Below are 22,100 nucleotides of genomic sequence, written 5' to 3'. Positions count from 1 at the left end.
CAGAGAGCTGGGGGGACAGACTCAGCAAGTTAATGTTCCTTGTCATTCATTGAAAGTGTGATGTCAAAATATTACAAAAAAGGTAACTGCTGTTTTCTTGTCCTCTCTGGATAGCTACAAAGGCCTGGGATAGCAAAACACTTCCTTTCTGCTTGAGATAGAAAGTATTCATACTGGGGGGGAGAAGGGGAAAGGGTAGAAAGTGAGATTCTCCCCTTTTTTTTTTTTTTTTTTTTTTTGAGTTTTCTATTATCACAACACTACCACTTGCATTCATGCACATTTCTGCACAAGTCTGTGCAATGGGGCTGCCCAGAGCAGGGGACATGCTCTGCAGTGGAATCTGCTCCAGTATTTGCCAGAACAAATAATAGGCAAAGTGAGGGACCGAATTACAGACAACACTCACCCAGGTTACCTCCTTTTGCCAACCTGAATGTCTTGATCTCCTATGACTGGGTGCAGCAGCTAGAAATCTGCTGGAGAAGAATTCCTGGAAATCCTGCTCTGTTCCTTCCCCCAGCCCTGCAGCTCATCGCTACATCCCTACTTTTGCTTCTCGAGCATTTATTTAAATAGGATTAACATCTGCAGTTACACTTAGCTAGGTTGCAAATTACACAGGCTATCAAGCCTTGTGCTTCAGGGCATACACTGATTACCATTGGAGGGGCAAAAATGAGTTTTTCCAATAACAGAATATTGCATGATTGACTGGGGATATTATGGGGCAGAGTGGATTAGCCTTTTCCATCAGTATCAGTTATGTGTCATTACTGCCTCGAAGTACCAGACTAAGCAAGCCACTTTCATTCGGCCAGTGCTGGAGGTGGTTAGATCCCAAATAGTAGGTTTGGTTGTTAAAATCATAACTGTTTCCTAAACCTGCTATATAATGTGCCTCCAGCAAGTTACACTCCCTGCTTCTACTGCCCCTCTCCTGGGAAGTGTGCTACGAGCCTTCGGCTCACTAGAGGAGCTCTTCTTCCCCCCCTCCTTTGCCCTCCTATGGTTTGACCCAGCAATTCCCATTTTTATTATAGGGAGTGCAGCCGCTCCCGTATCCCTGCTCCTGAGCCCTCTGTTTTCTCCTAATTCAAGCGATATACCTCTGGCAGTGGTTTCTGTGACTGTAAGCTAAGGGCCACGTCCTGCCCTACGGTGCATATGCTGCAGCCATAAAACAACACCCCATGACTTGATTTTTCAGAAGCCCAAATCACACACAGGCTCTTGGAGTTCTCCATCATCATCCATCATCTCCATCATCTGCTGCTTTTCAGCCAAAGTAAAGGCCATGTCCCACAAAAGCTGGAGTGCCTGTTGCCATTCCTGGCTCTCACGAGATCAAGAGGTATCGGATGAGCACTGGAACTCTCACTGCCCGAGGAGGCTGGGGGATGCAGAGGTGTTGGAGTATCTGACTGCTCTGGTTGCATTTTCTCACGGGTGCAAAGCTGAGCACTGACAACAGCATTTGCTGAGGCACAGCTGTGTATAGAAGATAATATCATCTTGGCAGGCTCCAGCCAGGATTTTCCATCCTGCTGAGATTATGACAGATCAGCAACTTGTATCAGCAAAGGTCAAGGTACTGGCTGGATGGTACATTTTCCTTAGGGGAAAAGTGGAACAAGTTTCTCATCCAGACAGAGGCATTTCTGATGATTTGTGTCCTGGGAATTGGGAACTCCTGACTGAAGGATCTCCTAGCTACAGGGCATTTCTCTGTATATTTATGGTGCTTCTGAATACTTGTGTGAGAGAATTGAAGTCTACATTAGTTCTTTATTATGTACGAACAGATTTGCCCACCCTTAGCTTTCAGAACTTCTCATTTCTTTTGTCTTGACAGCAAATGATTGTCTCATTTGAATAGAAGTTAAGAGCTAGAATTGACGGAAGTCTAAAATAAGAAACATAATTAGCAGCAAAACTTTTAATTCTCCATTCTGAGCCATTTCTAAATGTGTTGGTGCTTATTTATTGAACTTGGCTTGACATTTAGACAGTTCCTTTTAATGCTAATAGGGCTGATTACCATGTTGAATCCTACTGCTTTGAGGAAACTGCTGCTCAGTATTCAGAGCTGCCAAGTTTCTCCTGCACAAAAATACCTGCCTTTCTTCTCAAGAAGTATGTATTATTCAGAGCAATCGCCTTAAAAGAAGGCAATCATGGAAGCTAGGAGTCTGAGATAATAAGGGCTGCACCCCAGCCCATCGGGGCTATGTGCACCAGATTGTGTCTGCGGCCGTCGGGTGCCCTGGCCTGGAGGTCTAGGAGGCTCTGCTCTCCTCCATGCACACCCTCCCACCCAGGCCTACCTCCTTTTGCCCATTTAAGTCTTTGGGCTTTGCCCAAAAGCCCATTTAATTCAGTAGGTTTCCATTTGCTTCAACAGCATTTGGATTGGGCCTTCTAAATATTTCAAGGTGGTTTTCTCTATCACACTCATCTATCTAATGCTACCTCTTGCATTTCAGGCAATGCAAGGCTTTGCCAATGCTACCTAGCGCAACAAGGTTATCATGATCTCAGTAAAACAGATACTTGCGATCAGGAATTTCCCCTAGGGGGGTGATTATCTCGTAATAGCCACTACTCCTCGTGCTCATTTCTTGTTGGAAATGAAGAGTAACGTTACACTACCAGTTTCTATCCATCAGCTGGTAAACAGCCAAGGTATGGATTTTAAGAAGATCTTAGAAAGGTGCACAAAGACACAAATGTAAATCAGATCCTGTTATTAATGTGGTGAGTTTTCAGTCAGAAGTGGCACATGCATATCATGTTCATCAAATCACCCCAATGTTTGTTTATAATTTACTATAAGAAAACCTGAAGTGAGTCATTCAGATTTGGACTGACCATTGAAGCTACTACTGTTTATTTTCTTTTTGTTGCTATCCCATCATTTGTAACCATAAATAATAAGCAGAGCAGGAGCTGTTCTCTACAAATGCTGCCTTGGCAGGATAGTAAACAAGGTGATGGAAGCCAGGCTGAGGGAAGGTAAGCTGATTTCCATAAAATATGCTTGTTCAGAAACACAGCTACTTCCTAGTCAGGTTTTTCACTACAAAGTGAGATGCACTTTAAAAGCTTGTATGTAGCATTAGGTGCATTCTTTGGTTTTCAGTTGTATTTCAGAATGACTTAGCCTCCAACCAAGGCTGCAAGTGAAGGCGACTTACCCATGCAGGAGAGATGGACTGGATAGCTGTCCTCCAGTCCCAGACCTAGTAATGGGAGGAGATGGTTTGAGCCTGGTTTCTGCAAGGTGTGCCTTTTGCTATGTGTCACTGCGCCAACAGGGGACAGTCAGCGCTCACACAACTTGATGCTTCCTCAACAACTAGGATCTGATTGAGGGCTGCTAATAGTCACAGGAAGGACAGAGCTCACTGTTTTGTCTTCCACAACGTGGCCTCACTGGACTGCAGGGCTGGCTGCTGTGATACCTCATGAGTAAGGGTCACTGCTCTGAAGTGACCAGCCTACAGAGCAGATAAATGATATCCTGCTAGTTGTAGCTCCCTGATTTCTCCTCTGCTGAGAGGGATAGAGGCTTTTGCTTTGGGAGCTATCGAAAAGGGGAATCTAGCTCCCTGTGGTTCTTGGTGGAAACATGTTCAACACAAAAATCACGCCTGGGGTGCTGAGCCTGGAATTCAACCAGCTTTATCTCTGTGATACAAGGCACTGTGTCAAAAACGATGACAGGCAGCAGCAAAAGACATCCTTGGGCCACGTTTAAGCTGCCTTGCCTTATGTGAGGAATGACCTCATGTGAAATATGGGCCATAAGAATAACTGCAAAGGGTCAGCCAGAAAGTGCATTTTAGCCCAACATCCTATCCTGGATAAAAGCCAGCAGATGCTCAGGGAGAAACGCAAAAATAAAGCAAACATCTGTTAATATTTCCCTGAATACCGTCATCCTCTAGTAAGCTGTGACTCAGAAACTTCATGAACTATAGATGATGCCTTTGCATTTAATAGCCCTTGATGGATTCTTCTTCCATTGATTGTTTTAATCCCTAGTGAACCAATGTAAACTTTAAACACCCACTGTACTCTATGGCAAGGAATCTTTCGTGTCTATTTTGAACACTTAATAGTTTCCTTTGATGATTATTCTTTTTTATTATTATTATTTTGAAGAACACAGAAGAATATAAACAGCTGTTCCCTAGTCATACCACTCTTCCCTTCACAAAACTCAGTCATATTTCTCCTTCAGTCATTTTTCTTCCAGGATAAGAAGGCTTAATCTATGAATTCACTCCTTGAATGGAGCCCCTTTTATGCCTTTGATCATCTTCAATTGCCTTTCTCTGTAACTTTTCTATTTTTTCTATATCATATTTGAGATTGGTGAATCAGGACTGCACAATAGTATTCAAGAGATGAGAGCCCATGGACTTATAAAGCAGCATAATGATTTCCTCTGTTTTGCTCTCTATTCCTTTCCTAATAATTCCTAGCTTTCTGTTTGCTTTTTTGATTGCTATTGAGTGTTGAGCTGACATTTGCATAAAGCTATCTATTATAACCTCAAGATTTCACTCCCAGGTGGAAATAGTCAGCTCAGAGCCCATTACTTTGTACGTAACGATATGATTGTCTTTTCCCATGCGCATCACTTTACATTTATCTACATCAAATTTCATCTGTGATTTTATTACCCTTTTATTCAGTGCCGTGGGGTCTTTCAGCAACTCTTCACAGTCGACCCTTTGCCTTGACTATCCTGAATATCATCAGCAAACTTCTCTCACTATCCATTTCTGTTTCAAGATTATTTATGAATATTTGGAAAGCATGGGGCAGTCTTTAGGCTAATTTAGCACCTTCCTCTTTGAAATTTGAGGTGCAAGGCCCCAGTGGAGGGAAGAAATGTAAACATTCAAGCACTTTGGATGGTGATTGGAGAATACAAGGTGCTGCAGGGGAAGGACAGCAGCATACCTAGCTAGGTCACCTCCTTCTTCCTATTGCACAAATAGATGACGGGGTGATGCAGCATGCTGGGAAATATGTTTGCCCATCTATCAAAACTATAAGAGACCAGCAGGAGACCCTCAGGTGACCCTTTCCCTTGCTGAAGCTGGAGCCTTGCTCAAATAGGGGTACAGAAACCACAGGGCCCAAGGAGGACAGGCAGGAGGAGAATGATGGATGGCAAAGCCTCTTCCTGAGAAAACTGTTGCACACAAGGTCATTAGCCAGTGCTTTTAATGAACAGGAATTAACTGGTAACTTTTCCTCACTATAAGCCGTGGATGAACCTGTTGACTTTGCACAAAGCCCAAGGCCAGAGTCAGAAGATGAAGTGCCACCCAGGGGACACACGCACGAGTGTGAGCAGACGCTGGCTGCTCTCTACATAGACAAGGTGAGGTCCAGCTGGAGAGTAACAGTGAAACCACCCGACAGTGAAAGGAACCAGGAATTTCTGTGACAAGTACTTTTGTTGTTTTTTATGGGGGAGCATCACCTCGCAGTACTGCCCAGGGATCCTGGCTGGTGGAGCCTGGCGGTGGGTGCCATGAGCGTCACAGTCTCGGGGGCCTGGGAGTAATTAGCTTGGCCCTTTTATAATGAGCACCCACTACATTTAAGAAAATAACAAGAAGGAGGAGAATCTTCCCCAGCTGAACATGTTTTTTTACAAATCTCATCCTTGGAAATCTCACCCTCTGCCATGTTCCCCAAAGAGGCCAAAGGTGCTGCTCTTTGCAGAGGAGTCCTGCTCGGGCCTGAGGCACATTTATTCGGGGACAAAGGCTGGGAAGTTGTGGCTGTTATTTGTAGATAAAAGAAGTAAGGCTGAGTAGACACTGAGTTCGGCATCTGAGGCAAACACTAAATTAGTTCATTGAGGCAAAAAAACAAGGGGAAAAATCAAAAAGAGCTTCAGTGGACAGTTCTCCTTACCTGACATACAGAAAAACAGAGGACCAAACTTGTTACTGGTGCAAATCTGAGGTGCAAGGTCACACTGAGTGTGCACCTGACTGAGTGGATCTCAGCATGTCAGAAATTTTAAGATGAGCCTTTTTCCTTCTCCTCCCCAACTCTAGTCATTTTGTTATATTTAAAAAGTCAGGCAGTGTACGATTTGTAAGCTCTCTGGTGAGCTGCCTTTCAGAAAAGACATGCGGCTTCCAGAAAACTGCTCTCTTGAGGTGGTTTGACAGTCCTGAAGCTGTGAGTGGTTTCCGACGAGAGAGAAAGATAATGTCTCTTTTCCAATAATGGAGCAAAAAATGCTGAAAAGGCAGAGGTTTTTCCCCCTTAACAGACTTAAACTTGACCATCATAAAAACAGGATTCATTTGACAAGACAAGAAAAGAGCAGGTGTCAGTGACTCACACACAGTGTCTCTTGAGCTTTGGTTCCTTTCTTGGTAGGAAATGTGCAGGTGCATGATGTAACTTCTTCCCTACTCCAGGCTCGTTTCACAGCTCCTCAAAGCAAAATAAAGCTTCAGAAGGAAACTAGGATCAGACTCCATGATATTCCAGCTATTAACCCCATCTCTACTGAGTGGAGAATGCACTCAGCCTTTTAAATACAAAGGCGAAAGTTTCCATTTCCATTGGCTGATGTCCATTTTTGTGTCTACTCCAGGAATTAAAGCAGCGGAGCGGTGAGGCTCAGCTTTGGGCCACACAGCTCTGTACTGGGGCCCCCAACACATGGTCAGGACCTGCTCCCAATGCACTGAGATGTGTCCGGGCCTGGGGAGCAGTTTGGCTCAGGTCTTCTGCTCTTGGCTAGGCTGTAGCTTAGTGATGGGAACTCCTCCAGCATGATGGAGGGTTTCAGCTGTGGATTCATCTCTAGCTTGCAGGCTATTTTCATTACAGCTTAACTGAAAGAGGGTTATGGGCTGATAGACAGAAAAACATGCATATCTGAAGTGAATGTTTCTCTCTGGAGGGGTGGGATGAGCATCTGAGAAAAGTGAGTGTGAAAACTGATTGAAAGGAGTTTAATATAATGATTTACTTTGCTTAAAGAGCAGGTGCATCCGTCAGAAAGAATATAATGATGATAAACCGTGAAGAAGGCTGCACTGACAAATTTGAAGCATAATAAAAAGGGTAATAGGTTATCTCAGCTGCCCTAGAATCACCTGTAGGCTGGACCAGCCCCCTTAGGAAGGCTCTTCTGCTGTACTAAAAGCCACTCCTTGGTCACAGCCCATCAGTGTCACAATCCACAAGTCCCCTCAAGTTATGACACAACCTGAAAGAAGAAAAGTCAGTCAATGATGAAAAGTGTAAGTGTAAGATCTAGGGCTCAAATAATTCAGTGGTGTATTGAGTGCCAACAGACCACAGGTGAGTTACACCAGCTTGGTGTTCATGTCTGCATGGCCCTTGTGTAGCCATATGGCGTAAAAGATCAGTCCCTTCAGCTGTTATTAAAAACTCCCTTTTTCATTCAATCTGTGGCCAGCTGGCAGGTCTTTGCCTTCATCTTTCAGCTGGAGGTCTTTGGGAGGAATGAGAAATAAATAATATCCCTTCTTACCACTGGAAAGGCAAATGATGGTTGTTTTAAGATCTTGGCTGTAATTAAAGCAGATCCTCTGTATAAGCAGTAACGGCAGCAGCCTGCTTAGCTGGACCGGCACAAACTTGCCATGCATACGAATAAAACCGGAGTACAATGCAAGAGTGGACAGATGCCATTTATCAGTGGTGGCTTGCTTTCTTGCACTGGGGTTTGTGCTGTTAGCCAGTTAACCCACCACCTGGGTCTGCAGCTGGCAGATAGAGGAGGAAACCCTCCCCAGAAAGCAACCCCGGGGCAAGACAGAGTGTCTTTAGGTAGCTTCATTGCTCATAGTGAAAGCCATTGAGATAACTACTATAAATACTATGGAGAGGGGAAAAGCCTTCAAAGCTAAACCAAATTTAAGCCACTTTCAAGCAACTGACAGGACGGAGCAGAGCTTATCATGAACGTTTCCATCAGAAATGCTTTTAAAATGCAGATTGTCTCTTTCCAAAATGCAAACATTCTTACTTCCTGAAGTTTTTCAGTATCAAGATTATCTTAAAAAAATGAGTGCATCTTGGTTTTCAATGTAGGTTTCTGATGGGTTTATTTTTAAAGAAGAGACAGGAACTGTATTTTGAAACTCGGTTTTTATTTTGTTCTTTTTTTGTCACAGTCTGGGTGTTTCACAGAATGTTAAAAGAGAATCACATTAACATGTTGTTCACATATTCCCATGAAAATCAATTAATACTTTCCATTGAGATCTTAGGAAGGAACAGTAAACATGAAAATTGCATTTGTTTGGGAGCACAGATAAATATAACTTGAATTTCTTGACATACATATACTTACTGAAAAGGAGGTTTAGGGTTACACTAAAAGCAGCGTTTTTGTTTACTTTTATGAGAACAATCTAGATTTACACCAAATGTATTTCTTTAAACAATTAAAAAGTGGATGATGAATTTCTTCTGTGTTTTGAGGAGAAAGTCTTAACTGAAGAATCTGCAAAGTGCAAATTTTGTAGCAGTCCTGAAAAGCCAGTCCCAACAGTGGTGGATCTGAAGGAACAACCCCATGAAAATGTGAGTCGCCTACACTATGAGCAGTCTCTTCTCAGCAGTATTGCAACAGAAAAGCTGATACACTAACATGGGCCCATGATTCCTGGAATAAAGCAACCTAACTATCAGGTAGCGATAGAGAGGGTTAGTGATCATGGGAGAAGAGAGGTCCTGATGCTGATAAGATTTTGATCAAATAAAAGATCTGAAAGAAACAAGTAGGGCACCTTTCCTCCTTCAGGTTCATGATGGCATGAAAGGAGTGTCACAAGATAAGATTACAGCCAAATTTCATCTGGAAAGATCCATAATGAAAGTGGGATGCTTCTCTGGTTCATGTAGCAGCTTCTGAAACCCTTGTGCTCTTCTCCTGATCATTTCAAGGACATGCTTTGTAAAAGATGCCAGGTCCTCTTTTCCCTTAACATTCATTTTTTCCTCCCTGTGGGTGGAAGGGACACTGCCCACAGCACCCTGTGGACCTGGGAAGCAGCTCAGAATCTCCCTTCCAGATACCTCAGCATTAGCAGACACTCAAAACAGAGAGTGACCAAGTGAACAGAGATGCCAAAGGCAGACAGAAAGAGAAGAGGGCTATAGTTGAAGAGGAGCTGAAGGGTGTTTAGGGCAAGGAGAAGAGGGGCTGGCCACAGGGGCAATGCCACCAGGGCAGAGACACCCAGTAGGAGGACTGCCTGCAGAAGAGCTCCCTGGGGAGCAGGGCCCTAGGGAAGCGCAGTCACAGTTGGAAGGAGAAGGTGGAATAGTGAGGGAGGAGGTGAAACAGCACAATGTGAGCTTGGGTCTCCTGGAGATGGATGCAGGTCTCTAGACCTGTAATTGTACCACAGCTACATAAGTCCTCGGCAGATAGGGGCTGGCTGGCTCATCTCAAATGACAGCCAAGTCAGAAGGACTCAGCTCTGCCCAAGGTCTCCTCAGACCAGCCTCACCACATCCTTACACATGCTGTACTTTGTAGTTCTTCTGTTGCAGGAGCTATAAGGAAATATTTGATACTGTGATCCAAGAGTTGATGAGTGAAGATGAAATAGAGAAAGAAATTGACATAGCTCCTCATCCTCACCGGTCCCAAACAGAGCTGCGATGTGACATCAAAGCAGAACTGCTGCGACAGTAAGAAATCAGGGGGAGAGTAACGAGAGCTTATGATGGGAAGAGGCAAGCCCTCATTACCAGCTTTCTTAATTCCAGTCTCAGGGAGTAAGGTGGGAACTTGCTTGTGACATCCCACAGCAGGTCATGAGCATGGACAAGAATTGAGCCATCTGATGTAGAGCCTACAGTGGTACCACTGAGAGGAAAAATTTGTCACTGGTCTCTGAGGAGGACATGCTCAGCAGACAACAGCACTGAATGTGGCCTGATTTAAATGTACAGCAAGGATGGTTCAGTGCTGCCAAGGCAATACTTCCCTGCAGTTCCTCATACAGCTCATCTTTGCTGAAAGAGGCATTGGTGGGCTTGATGAGAAGCCAGAACTGAGTGCTCAGAAGTCATCAGCTGCTTCATCTCGGTGATATTCCCCTTGTAAGTCTGACACACACATTAGGAAGCTCCCTAGGGAGTGGACAGAGCACGCACTTTCCCAGTTTGAGTCTGAGAAATGTGTTTCCAAGTAAATCCCCAACTCAGCTTTCCCTCCCGAGAGACTTTGAATGTATTTGACTCAGTTCTGGGCCTCCCTCCCATCGCACAGCCCCTGCACACGTTCCCACCTAAGACACTTTGATCCCTTTGCACAGCAGCAATGGTGGACAAAAACATTATTTTCCTACGTCCTCCAAGGCTGCCCAGCGCACATGAGCTAGGATCAAGTTCTCATTTAGCCTCTTGTTGGCCCTGGGGAGCACCCACATGTGGCAACAGCTGAGGGACAGTAGCTGCACCATGGCAAGCACCGATGGACTTCCCAGGGCTCAGGAGGGATGAGTTCACATGGCAGGCAGAGACTGGGCTACCATACTTGAGGTATTCATCTTTCATTGCTGTTTTCCCTTTTCTCCCGCTATACCGGTCCTCAGGGGTCTGATTTTTAAGTGCCAGTGTATCGTTATGGGAGTAACAGCCTGCACCAAAATTTCCCTCTGGTGAAGAGAGATATATAATACAAGGCCTGAATGGCACTAAGGTCTTATATAAGGCCTCCAGATAGAATTTGATTTGAGCCTTTTGGGAAGGGTCTATCTTCTGGCTGCGTATAGGTCCTAGCACAAAGGATTTCTTACGGATTAGATTAGTACATGCTATCACAACCAAAACTGTGTATCAGTCCAATCTTCCACACAAGCTGAATTTCACCCTGAGAGAAGAGAGCAGGGACTTGAGAACATGACATGCAGCTGACGCAAAGCAGGGTTTCCCACCACATGTGTGGATCAGACGTGTGTGCAAGATGTCATGAAGGCTTGGATTCATCTCGACTAACATCTGGCTCTTGCAAGCAGATTCCCATGCCTTTATTGGTCACCCGCAACTAACCTTGCATCCAGGGCTGAGAAACAGGCATCTCTTCTGCATGGTTCATCAGCCTTGCAATGAGATGAATCTCCCATTTCTCTTCTTTGCCTATAAAAGCTATCTGTGGTGACAAACTCAGATGCAGACAGCTGCATTGCTTCAGGTGAATGCTCCTGATACAACATCCCATGATATTCTTTTCTCTTAGATTATGTGGGTAGCATCATCAGCCAACAATTTGATCTTATTTTTAACTTCTGATTTGTTGATCTTAGGTTAAATCAGGAAGGATTTGAGAACTACAGGGAAATACTTCAGCGATATCTGAAATTCGCCGCCTGTAAGTACCTTCGATAGTGAATTGTTGGAGCAGCTGGGTCTGATTTGGAGCCAGAAGTGCATGGTAGCATCAGGGCATCCAAGGGAGAAGCAAAAGGGAAGCAGCCCTTTGCATAATAAAAGGTGTGAGAATCCTAATTAGGAGTGGCCAGGGACCTTTCTAATTACTCAAAACACAGGTCTGGCCATAATTCCCTGCCTATGAATCCTGTCTTCTTCATGCATATGTCTCCTGGCTTACAAGAATTGTCTTCTTGTTATGGAAGAGACTTACTAGTTCATATCTAGCCCATCCTTTGCTATAAATAGTTCTCAGCTGCCCATGGGCTGGCCTAGCTTCATAGTCTTAAGCAAAGATCCCTTATTTCTCTTAGGAAAACCATCCTACCTCATCCTATTTAGGTTAAATTTTCCCTTTTTGCTGGTTTCTCCTCAAATAAGGCAAAAGACACAAAAGCTCCTCAATCCCTCCCTCTGTTAAGGAAGGTCTTAGCAGTCATCACCTCTGGTGGGCTCCAAGACCCAGGTCCAACTCAGTGTCTGGGACTGATGGACCTGGCTACTGTTCTCTTGCTTGCAGGTTCAACTAGCGGCAAGGCTGAGCACATACCCCAGACACACACACACGGACATGGACACGGACATGGACACAGCCTGTATGAGCCGCATACAAGGAGCTCCCTAAATAACATTGCCAGAGCTCAGACCATACATGGGCCCTTCAGACACGAGCACAGCCCCTCTGTCCCTCTGGCATCCTTGCCCATATCTAGGCCCTTCCCTGTGACACAGACTCCTCCTCATGGTTTGTCTGGTTGGACTTTGCCAGGAAATCGCTCCCAAACACATCAAGTCGGGGAAAATACAGACACTTTGGCCCCTGTGGTGGCTTAGGCACATGGCACTGAAGCGCATGGTCCTGCCCCATTGCTTGAGGTCTGACTCCAGCTACTGCCCCGTATTCACACACTCTGGTCTATTCTGTTGCTGGCACCTCATCCTTGCAGCATTCACACATGGGACAGAGAGCAAGATTGTGTGGAAAGATAGTTAAGAAAGGATTTAGTAAGAAGACAGGCTAGACTGCAGTGATCAAGGGCAGGGCTTCGTCACACAAGCATACTGACTGGCCACTGCTTCGTGGGACTTGCCCTTTTTGTACTCCATCTTTTGTTCCTCCCTAATCCTCTTCCCTCAAACTGCCTTAGAAGATTTTGCATAGTCCCACAGGCCTCCCTCTTCTCTAAGAGTCTTCCTGTTCATCGTTTCTTCCATCTTTACAAGTCCAGGTTGGCCAAATCTGCAGTTTCTTAATAGCCCAGCAACTAGTTACCAGCGACTCTTGGGCTCTGTCATTGTCTCCGGTACCTCTTGTCTGTCATGTCCCTGCCTCTGAGTGTTTTGTTTGTGGCTCCTCCCTTTCCTTATTGTCCCCTTTGATCCTTGATCAGGTGACATTAATGAAGTAGATGCTCTCACAATCCCACACTCTTATACCCTCCTTCTCCCATCCCAACTAATCCAGGACACAAAGCTTAGGGAAACAGAGCTGCGTTGCATTGTCCTGAACACCAGTCTCCTAAAACTGTTTCAGGGGGCAAAATTTCATTTAGACTCTCAGAAGAAAATGAGTACACCGTCAGACCACAGACTCCCCCTTCTGAGAAGCAACAACCAATGCCAACACCTCCAGAAGACCTGCTTGAGATGGACTGTGATTTTGTTGCAGAGCATTTAAAGGTGTGTGGTAGCCTGTGGGATCTCTTCTTGTTGCTTGTCATGTGGGGTATAAGGGGATTATACAGACAGCTCTATCGTGTCAGATGTTCTTATAGCACGTGGGAGTCATGGGGGTCCAATCAAGCACATTTAGATGTCACTTATATGTGACCAAGAGGGTGCTGATTTAGCAAAACATTAAAATGTCTATTGGTGGACACACTAAGTCGATGGAACATGTATATTTGTGACTGTTAAAAGATGGACTTTGTCAGGTGCTCAAATACACTCCTGAACTGAGAAGCTGAGTCTGGTGTCCCTGGGGTTTTATTTAAGGAGCATCCTGTGCAGTATCAAGGCTGAATTCTACCTACCAGCCATCTCCTTGAACCCAGACCTCAGACCCTGCTGTGCTCAAGCCCACTTCTATACCGTTGAGCTCCCTTATCCTCCAAACAAGGCAGCCACATCGAAACCACCTAGTGAGGATGCAACTAGGCTGTTGAACTGGGGGGGGGGTGGAACTAGCCACTGGGGGGAATTCAAGGAAGGGATTTCCCTAAGATACTTCAGCATGACATGGTTCATCAACCACTGAGGTCAGCAGGGCTGAGGCTGTTAGGAGCTGGACTCCATGCAGGATTTCTTCTCTGGTGCCAGTGCTCCAGTTTTTGGTCCATTCTCACTTCGTTTTGCAGTATCTGGCAGTCACGCAACCAGACTATGGAGCCTCTCAAGGACAGGGCAAATTTGGCACCACCAGAGCAGGGCTACCCCAGCTCTCCACTGCCCCAGAGCTTTCTTTCCTTCTCCTCTCCCCCTCCTCTTCCTCTTTTCTCCCTCTTACTTCCCAAACTAGAGGGCATTGCAGGTTCTGCAGACGTACAAGAAAATTACCTATGATTTATTGCACAATCAATGATTTTGTTGGCTTTTTTATTTTAGACATAGAATTGCATTATACTGCTTTCCCCTCCTGAAATATAGGGGTAGCAAATCCTCCTGCCTAGGACTGTCTGTCTTTTTGGCTTCATAAAAAGTCTGCAAAATGAAAGCTGGAACAAGATTGTTGGTTTGTTGCTTTTTTGTTCCGCTCTGTCCCTTACAGCTAGGAAGTAATTTTTATCTATTTTGCAGAGCCAAAATAAACATCTTCAGGTTTTAAATTAGTGCCGCAGTTATGTCTGAAATCAATCACTTCACATATTCGAAATGCCTCCACCGGAGAGCTGCTGTGGACAAGTCCTTCTAATTCCCACAGCAGAGAAAATCTGAGCAAGGCCTCTTTCTGCATATGATAATTAGCTGTTGCTTTTAATGATGATGTTAAAAGGAACAATAAACTCTCTCTGCTTCCCCACTCTCAAATGAAACAAATCTGCTCTTCTAGGAGAAGCAGACAGTAACGCTCCTTATTCCTATCAGAAAGCACTAAACCCAGCTCCCTTGTAATGCTTGGAGCTAAGCCCTTGGTAAAGAAATGTTTCCATTTTTCCTGCAGCTGCTTGTCAGTATGTTACAGGATAAATTACTTGTGCGTCTGATGGAAAGAGGGCTCTTGGCAAACTATATCATCACAGAGCAGCTAATAACATAAAATAAGAAGAGTTGAGCTTCATATGTGAAATGTGAAATCACAGAATTGAGGGATAAGTTTTCCTCAGTTATTGAAAAGGCTTTAATTAAAAGCAAGCAAACAAACAAACCAAAAATGAGGCTAGGTGGAAAATGAGGTGCATGAAGGTTTTTGTTGCCAGTTCTCTCAGTTTAGTACCTTTGATGGAAGTGGCAGAATTGGAGGTAAAGCCAGCAAATAATTGAAGCAGCCACTTCTCCCACGCTGGGTTTTCTCCCAGAGGTTAAGGGCTGCACCTGCATGGCCATGGTTAGCACGTCCTCCTGTGCGACCAGTCTGCTCTTGCCACCTGCGAAGATGTGTGTGCGCGCACACGCACCAGCTCACCCTCACCATGTCTGCTCTGTTCCTACAGCACTGCCACTCTGTCGAGCCTTTAACAAGATACTACCCTGATGGACAGACATTTCTGCTGCTTCTTCCGGATGGAACGGGTCAGGTTTAGTATCCAACAAAAACTTTTCTTACGCAGGCAGGCAATCAGAATACTCTGATTTTCACTATGAGTTTCCTCCCTTGGGTTGACCAGGCTTGGATTATTTTCCCCAAATACCTTCCAACAATATTTTCTTGCAAAGTATGCTTTTGGTAGGCTTTAAACGAGCTCTTCTTTCCTTAACCTCCTGCCAGTTACCCATCAGGCAACATAGCTGTTCTGATCACATACACCAAGGGAACCCAGTTTACATACTTCATCCTCGAGGACAACAGGTACATGGGGATTAGAGCCTTCTTCGCAAACCGTGGCCGTGCAGCATGCTGCCACCCCAACGGCCACATCTGGTAAGTGCAACCCCCGAGAGCCACCCCACCAGTGGCACCAGTGGGGCAGCGGGACTGGGCTTCATTTTTTTTATTTTTTTTGGGAGGGGGGTCCATGTGAAATGCATGAAAAGGAGCTAGGGCTATGTTGCAGCCCACCAGAGTGGTGATTTTTGTAGTACTGCATCAAGGCAACTAGAGCAGGCCCCAGTGCAGGGTGCAAGGGCGCAGGGAGAGTAACACTCGCAGGGATAACATGTGATTTTGACCCAGGCTCTGCTTTGTCCAGATGCTTCACAATTGTAAGGGAAGAGCTGGAGGGGACACCAGCTCCTTCCTGACCTGCCAGGGAGGCTCTGCACGCTGACCTACTGCATTGCTTGGGATCACGTTTCTCAAGCACTTGAGAAGTATCTCCTTGGGTTCAGATGCCTGATCTCTCCTTACACCATCGTCACTTGTAAGGGCCACCAGGTACAGAGAGTGGGCTCCTTCCTCTGTTTCAGGTAGCTATTCCCATCTCTGGAGACGGTCGTCACATCCATTCTGTATTCCTTTCTTTTATCTGAAGAACCCAAGTCTTTCCGCCTTTTCCCCTTGGTCATGTTTTCTAGACTTCTTCTGTGGCTCTCTCCAGCCTGGCTGGTGTCAGTCCCTGAGTCCACTGGGCCTTGCCAGGGTGAGATGGTGTCCCAGGACTGCTCCATCCCACTTGCTGGTGATGTCCATCCAGAGACCACTGTGATCTTGTCTGAGGTTAGCCACACAGCAGTGGAGGTGGCTCAGCAGGAAAACTCAAGTTATAGCACAGGAAGAAGGGTGTATCCTCTTTACTGTCTTCTTAGGAAGTCCCCGGTGGCCACGTCTGAAAAGCATGGGCTTGTTATTTCTATGTGAGGGGAAATTGCAACAGCCAGAGTCATTTACCTTGATGTCAGCATTGCTTTCGGTTTGTTTCTCATATCCGGTGTCTGCACCTGACTGTAAGAATGACTTAGGTGACCAATTTTTTGCAGTCCAAGTGATAATATGTGGTGATTTATGTCTTTCGGTAGAAACTGCTGCTTTTTGAGCCATCAAATTCTATTTTTTGACCCCCTACTTTTCTCTCCAAAGTTTCCCTTTGGAAAGGTAGGAACTGGGAGAATCAGTAAATCGCTACTCAATTTTACAAGTCCTTCTCGTGTTGAGACTAATTAGTGGACGCATTAAATGTCTAACTGGCTGTCACAAATCATTGTAAATAGCCTTTGCAATAACACTTTCATTAGACTACTGCAGCCCTGCTGCTTGCCTGCAGACACACTGGTCTTCCATCCATCACAAAGAGCATGGTTTTCATAACACTACGCCAAAGCGATTTGTAGCAGCAGTAAAATATCACTGAAACCACCACCCCTATCCCCGCCTAACCTCACGTTTTGTATTTCTCCTTTTCCCCCTCTCTTGCTATGCTTTTTTTTTCTGCCATCGGTCTCTTCCTTGTGCCCTCTCATCAGGAAAGGCCTCCACGTTTTCTTGGAAATCACAGCAGCAGCTCCGTGTCTTGTTAGGAAGCTTCCACCCTTTAATTCTCCTTCTTTATTTGCTATACGCGGGTGCTCCCCTGGCTTTGCACCTCCGCAGCGCCGATGTGGAGAACGATGCTCTCTCCTTTTTGATGTCTGCATGGGTGGTGTCACCTCGCTGCCCATCCATGCCTGGCCATGTTCCTGGCAGCGCTTGGACTGCCAACTGTAGCTGTGCACCAAGAAGAAAAATACTACACTGGAGTGGTAAATCCTAGTGAGAATTAAGCGCTGTGGTCACAGTCCCATTTTCATCACGCAAACCAATTTATGGAAATGCTCAGCCTCGAAGCACTCGTAGCTCCGCTTGACCATGTGCTTCCTACTCCTCCATCAAGCCTTGCAATTTCCTTCACTGTTCTCCTCGTGTCTTCTGCTATTACCTTAAAAGTAGTGCATCACCGCTGCCCATTCTGGGGAAAGATGGGAGGCGTGAGCAGAGGACGAGGGTCAGGGCGAGCACAGGACTCGTGCTGCTGCTGACCTACGTTAGCACCGAAAAGGCTGCCGGCTGCACGGGGCAGACTGCTACAGCACTCCCTCGGTGTCTCCCAGCAGCTATAAATTAAAGGCAGTGCTGAATAAGTAATGGTTCTTATATATTTATAAAAAGAATCCAACAATTTTGATTAGAAGAAGACACAAAATAAGCTGTGGGTAGACCACTCATCCTGCATGCAGACCAATCCAGGCATGTCTTCAATCTGTGCTCCAACACCAATCAAAGTGGCAACTTTAGCGATTTTTTTCCCCTGACATTGCACCTAAGCTACAGCAGGAGGTAACGCTGGGGGAGAAGGAGGGAGACTGAGCTGCTCACAGGCTTTTGCTGGGCTTGTCAGGGCTGAATAGCAGCATGGTGAGAATCAACTTCTTTACGCTTCAACAGCAAAAATTCGAAGTGACACATGCAAGGAATGATAAAAATTCCCTGCCTTCTGCATCTGGATGATATTGCAGCTCCCAGAGCCACCTACACAGGTGGTCACTAGATGGGGAGTATTGATTTGTATTTGTGTGCTGTAGATATGGGCTATTTCCCCCAACACATGCTTAGCTTCTCTCCCTTGTTCTTTGGCAAGGCCATTTCCTGCACCCGGCCATGTGTACACATGCATGCAAACACACACATAAACTATTTTTAATATAAAGGTTGCCAGAGCCTAAGCAGCAACTGTGTCTGGTTGTTTGACAGTGAAAACTTTCAGAAGACATAAAAGTGTAATAGGAAGGAGTAAACACACGCAAACACACTTGACCCATGGTTGTCTTCATTATTTTCTTTGCCCTGTAGGGACTTATCGTTGTTTTTACTATAGGACAAAGCCTATTAAGAAAGCAATGGGGCCAAAATCCTCCTCCTGCCATTTATTCAAGAGCAAACCCACTGCCGGGGACTCCCTCATTGAACTAGTGCACCTGACAGCAGTGGTGGGTCCTCACAACCAAAAGAGCACGAGGGACACGAACCGTGACGCGTCAAACATTTTAATTGAACTGTGAGACTATAGTTCTGAGCAAATGAACAGTTCCTTGCTCAGGTTGGGGTTGTCAGCCCCCAAAAGCATAACCCTGATCCTATGGGAGCCCCATGATGGGCCTCCCAGGCGAGCATGTAGACACCCTGCCAGGCCCACACTCCAGCCCCGCTTGAGGAGGCTCAGTTCTCTTCGGTGGCCTTGCATAGTGGGGCCAGTGCAAGAAGGATGCCACCCTGGCCACACCTGTGGCAAGCTTTGGTGCAAGGCACTACATTTGTCCCCAGGGTCACCTTGGATTTGTGTGCCGGGATCTGCTTTCACCAGGAAGGGACGAGTCAGAAGCGCTGGAACTGGTGGGACTTCAGGCCTCATGTTCACAGCCCTCCTTTCCAGTCCATCTTCATGAAGCTGAACAGTCACATCACCATTAAAATTATGGCTCAGGATCAAATTTGCTTAACATTTATCAACCACAGTGACCACATCTATTTCAATGTGGGCGCCCGGCTCAAGGTGAGTCTTTACTGAGTTACCATGGCCTGGCCAGGTCCTATTTACCAACTGAGCAGACAGCAGCAGCATGAAAACGTCTCACCTGCAATAAGCAGTGTTTGCTGTGGCTGTTGAATAGGATTGGTTACAAATTTTCAGGTGGAAAAAATACCATTTCATTCAAAAGCAAATTTCCTGCCCGTGTGAATCTTAATGAAATTCCCTTTCAGGAAAGCACTTAGATAAGATTGAAATGTTGTCGTTGTAGGGTAAGAACAGCACATCTCACAAATTCATTTTGAAACGCTATTTCTTTTCAAAACATTTACATTAAATGTCAATACAAACACAAAGTTCCTGATTTTATCTAAAACACATTTCACTTAACACGAACAGGGTGTACAGGGAGAGAAACGCTGAATTCCTTTGGTATTTGTTGAATTTGAGTTTCCAACCTCTGACCCTTCCCTGTGGCTGGAAATGCCGTTTCCACCTGAGCTCAGCCCTGCTCAGAGCCAGTGTTACGGTCCCAAACTATTAATGCATGCGACCACATCCTCTGCTAGACGCAAACACAATGAGCCAGCTCTGAAATGCGGATCACATATCATCGGGGCACAGGGATCCCCAGGAGCTCACATGCGGTAGGGGCTTGTGGGCTCAGGGTGAAGAATTCAAGTTGTCTTCCCTAGTCCCAGCAGAAAGTAGTTGCAACTGGCCTCACAGCAGTACTCCTGTAGGTGGCCACAGATTAATTACTAATGGAAATACTCATCCGGGACTAGATCTGCAAACAAGTGACAATGCCTTCTGCTGCCCAAAACCAGTACTTGGAACCATAAAGCATTTGGACCTGCATTTGCATCCTCAAAGGTCCTGCATCCTCCACAATGCTACTAGATAAGGAGGGAATTTTCCTTGCTCCATTACTTCTGGGCAATCCCTTTCCACTGAAGGAGACTGTAAAGTACACGAAGCGCAGAGACCCCAAAAAGGTGATCCACAGGGTTCATGTGCTCAGCAGGCACCTAAAAGGAAAGAGCACCCCAGGACACGGGCAATTTACCCCAACTACAATGGTAAATTTAACTCTGTAGGACAAATAGGTCAAAAGCAATGGTCCAGCAAGTACTTCAGACTACCACAACATGGCAGAACAGAGTCTTCGCACCCTCTCTTCAGCATTAATGCTCCTCTCTTTACATGGGCTCTCCTTGCAGCTGAAAGATCCAGAGACAAGACACTTACTTAAATGGCCAGAAAGCAAAGAGGAACTCTTCCTTCAGTCCAAAAAGATCCAGCTCAAGAGTCTGCTGTTGAAAATACAAACAAAATTGCATCGCTTTTGGCATCCCCTCCCTCAGTGAGTTCACTCCTTGTCTTTTGTCCTCCACTATCTGTGTGAAATGCTGAAATAAAGACATAGAATTTTGGAGCCAGCACTTATGTTGGCATTTTAGATTAACTTTTTCTTCAAGACAGTAGCAGTCAGTCACATTGCTATGCAAATAAAGCTTCTTTTTTCAAGTTCACAGTGCCTATATTCCTGTACAATGACTCCTTATAACACCAAGCCCATCTGCTTGAAAACACTTGATGGATTGTAGTGGGATTACAGTGATCACACAGGACTTTGGAGCAGATGGCCTCCTTCCTACAGGTGAAGAACTGGACTTACAGAACCACCTAACACTGCTGGGAGAGCATTAGACTGAAGATCTAAAGGTCCCTGGTTCAAGCCAACACTTCAGCAAGGAGCGGTCCTTGTTACTCCTTCTCTGGAGATATTCAAGGCCCACCTCGATGCAACCCTGTCTATCATGCTCTAGGTGACCCTGCTGAGCAGGGAGGCTGGACTAGATGATCTCCAGAGGTCCCTTCCAACCTTACTGATTCTATGAGTCTGACTCATTCATCTGCTTCGCCTTTCAGTCAAACACACATGCTGGTTTGATGGGAGGTGAAAAACAGCAGTATGAGTACAGAGACCAGAGCTAATCCAAGAGAGAGCAAAAATGAGGTGCCTCTTGAGTATGAAGTCTCCAGTTCTTGGCAGATGGTCAGTCTCATGGCTTGGTGGCTGAGTCACAAATCACTAGTTTCCTAATTGACAGGGACAGGCTGATTTTTTAAATTTGATTATTTAAAGTTTACCCCAGGGGTTTCTTCACACTGTTAAGAGGTGAAGAGAGCCTGCAGCAGAGCCCCAATGAAACTAGAAAAAAAGCCTGTAACAAGCTAGAGCCTTTATGTGACCATCAGCTGCCAATTCTAGGATTTACATGGAGGAGAGCACCACAAGGAACTGCACAACTACAGCACTTCCCTCCGTGGGATCAGCCAGCACCCGGCCATGCTCCACTCCTCAGTGCCCGGCTAAGGTGCTGCCCGCAGAGCCGAAAGCAATATAATCTGGAGCTGACAGCCCGCATCAGCCCAGGACACCCTCTTTCTGCTACATCACATTATTTACTGGGTTTCTTTGTAACTGGGTACTGTCAGACCTGGGCCTGTTTAACGTTACCATGTCATTTCTTTTTCTTTCAGCTGTGTTCTCGCTTGCAATTTAACAGTTTAGTCTCAATTTGTTACTTCCTGACAGAGTTTTTAATTTTGCTAGGTCACTTAATTGGCTATTACCTTCATTTCAATCATAGAATGTCAGTTTTCTACTCAAAGGGCAATGCCAAAGGACTAATTTAAATACACCTGGTATCTTGCAATCTTACTTGCCATCCGCTCATCTGAAGGCTCTGAGACCTCTAACCCACGCTGCTGGCACTACTGCTGCACAAAAACGTGCGAGAGTCTTTCCTTGCAGGAGTTCATCCAAATGCCAGTGTCAAAGCCAGAGGAAGCTTCCTACTGATGGGACAAGGAACAAATCACAAGTCCTCGGATGATGTTGTTCCTTCAAGATCAAGAGCCAGAAGGACAGTATCTAGTAATGAGAAATATGTATAGGTGAGCCTGTGAGCAACCAGAACAGCTATCACGTAAGAAAGGTCTGAGTAATACTACGGTTTTCTGCCACCA

At 45.5% G+C, this 22,100-nt stretch overlaps 2 protein-coding genes across 2 annotated transcripts in view; one reads left to right on the top strand and one right to left on the bottom strand.

The window, feature by feature from the left end:
* ERICH6B (glutamate rich 6B) overlaps positions 1-20,596 on the top strand; it is a 31,608-nt gene extending 11,012 nt beyond the window's left edge. The window contains exons 6-13 of the mRNA XM_062581773.1: positions 8,513-8,607; positions 9,569-9,723; positions 11,343-11,407; positions 13,001-13,146; positions 15,117-15,205; positions 15,392-15,544; positions 18,857-19,085; positions 20,285-20,596. Of these exons, the coding sequence (XP_062437757.1) occupies positions 8,513-8,607; positions 9,569-9,723; positions 11,343-11,407; positions 13,001-13,146; positions 15,117-15,205; positions 15,392-15,544; positions 18,857-19,085; positions 20,285-20,431 (1,079 nt within the window). The 3' untranslated portion in view covers positions 20,432-20,596. The remainder of the gene's footprint in view (positions 1-8,512; positions 8,608-9,568; positions 9,724-11,342; positions 11,408-13,000; positions 13,147-15,116; positions 15,206-15,391; positions 15,545-18,856; positions 19,086-20,284) is intronic.
* Positions 18,543-22,100, bottom strand: part of COG3 (component of oligomeric golgi complex 3) — a 37,351-nt gene continuing 33,793 nt past the window's right edge. The window contains exons 23-24 of the transcript XR_009957302.1: positions 21,794-22,005; positions 18,543-20,473 (exon numbers count right to left, since the gene is read on the bottom strand). The gene's annotated coding sequence lies outside the window, so the exon portion shown is untranslated. The remainder of the gene's footprint in view (positions 20,474-21,793; positions 22,006-22,100) is intronic.

Source organism: Rhea pennata, chromosome 1 (genome assembly GCF_028389875.1).
Source record: "Rhea pennata isolate bPtePen1 chromosome 1, bPtePen1.pri, whole genome shotgun sequence".
Lineage (NCBI taxonomy): Eukaryota > Metazoa > Chordata > Aves > Rheiformes > Rheidae > Rhea > Rhea pennata.
This window is presented reverse-complemented; position numbering and strand designations above follow the sequence as displayed.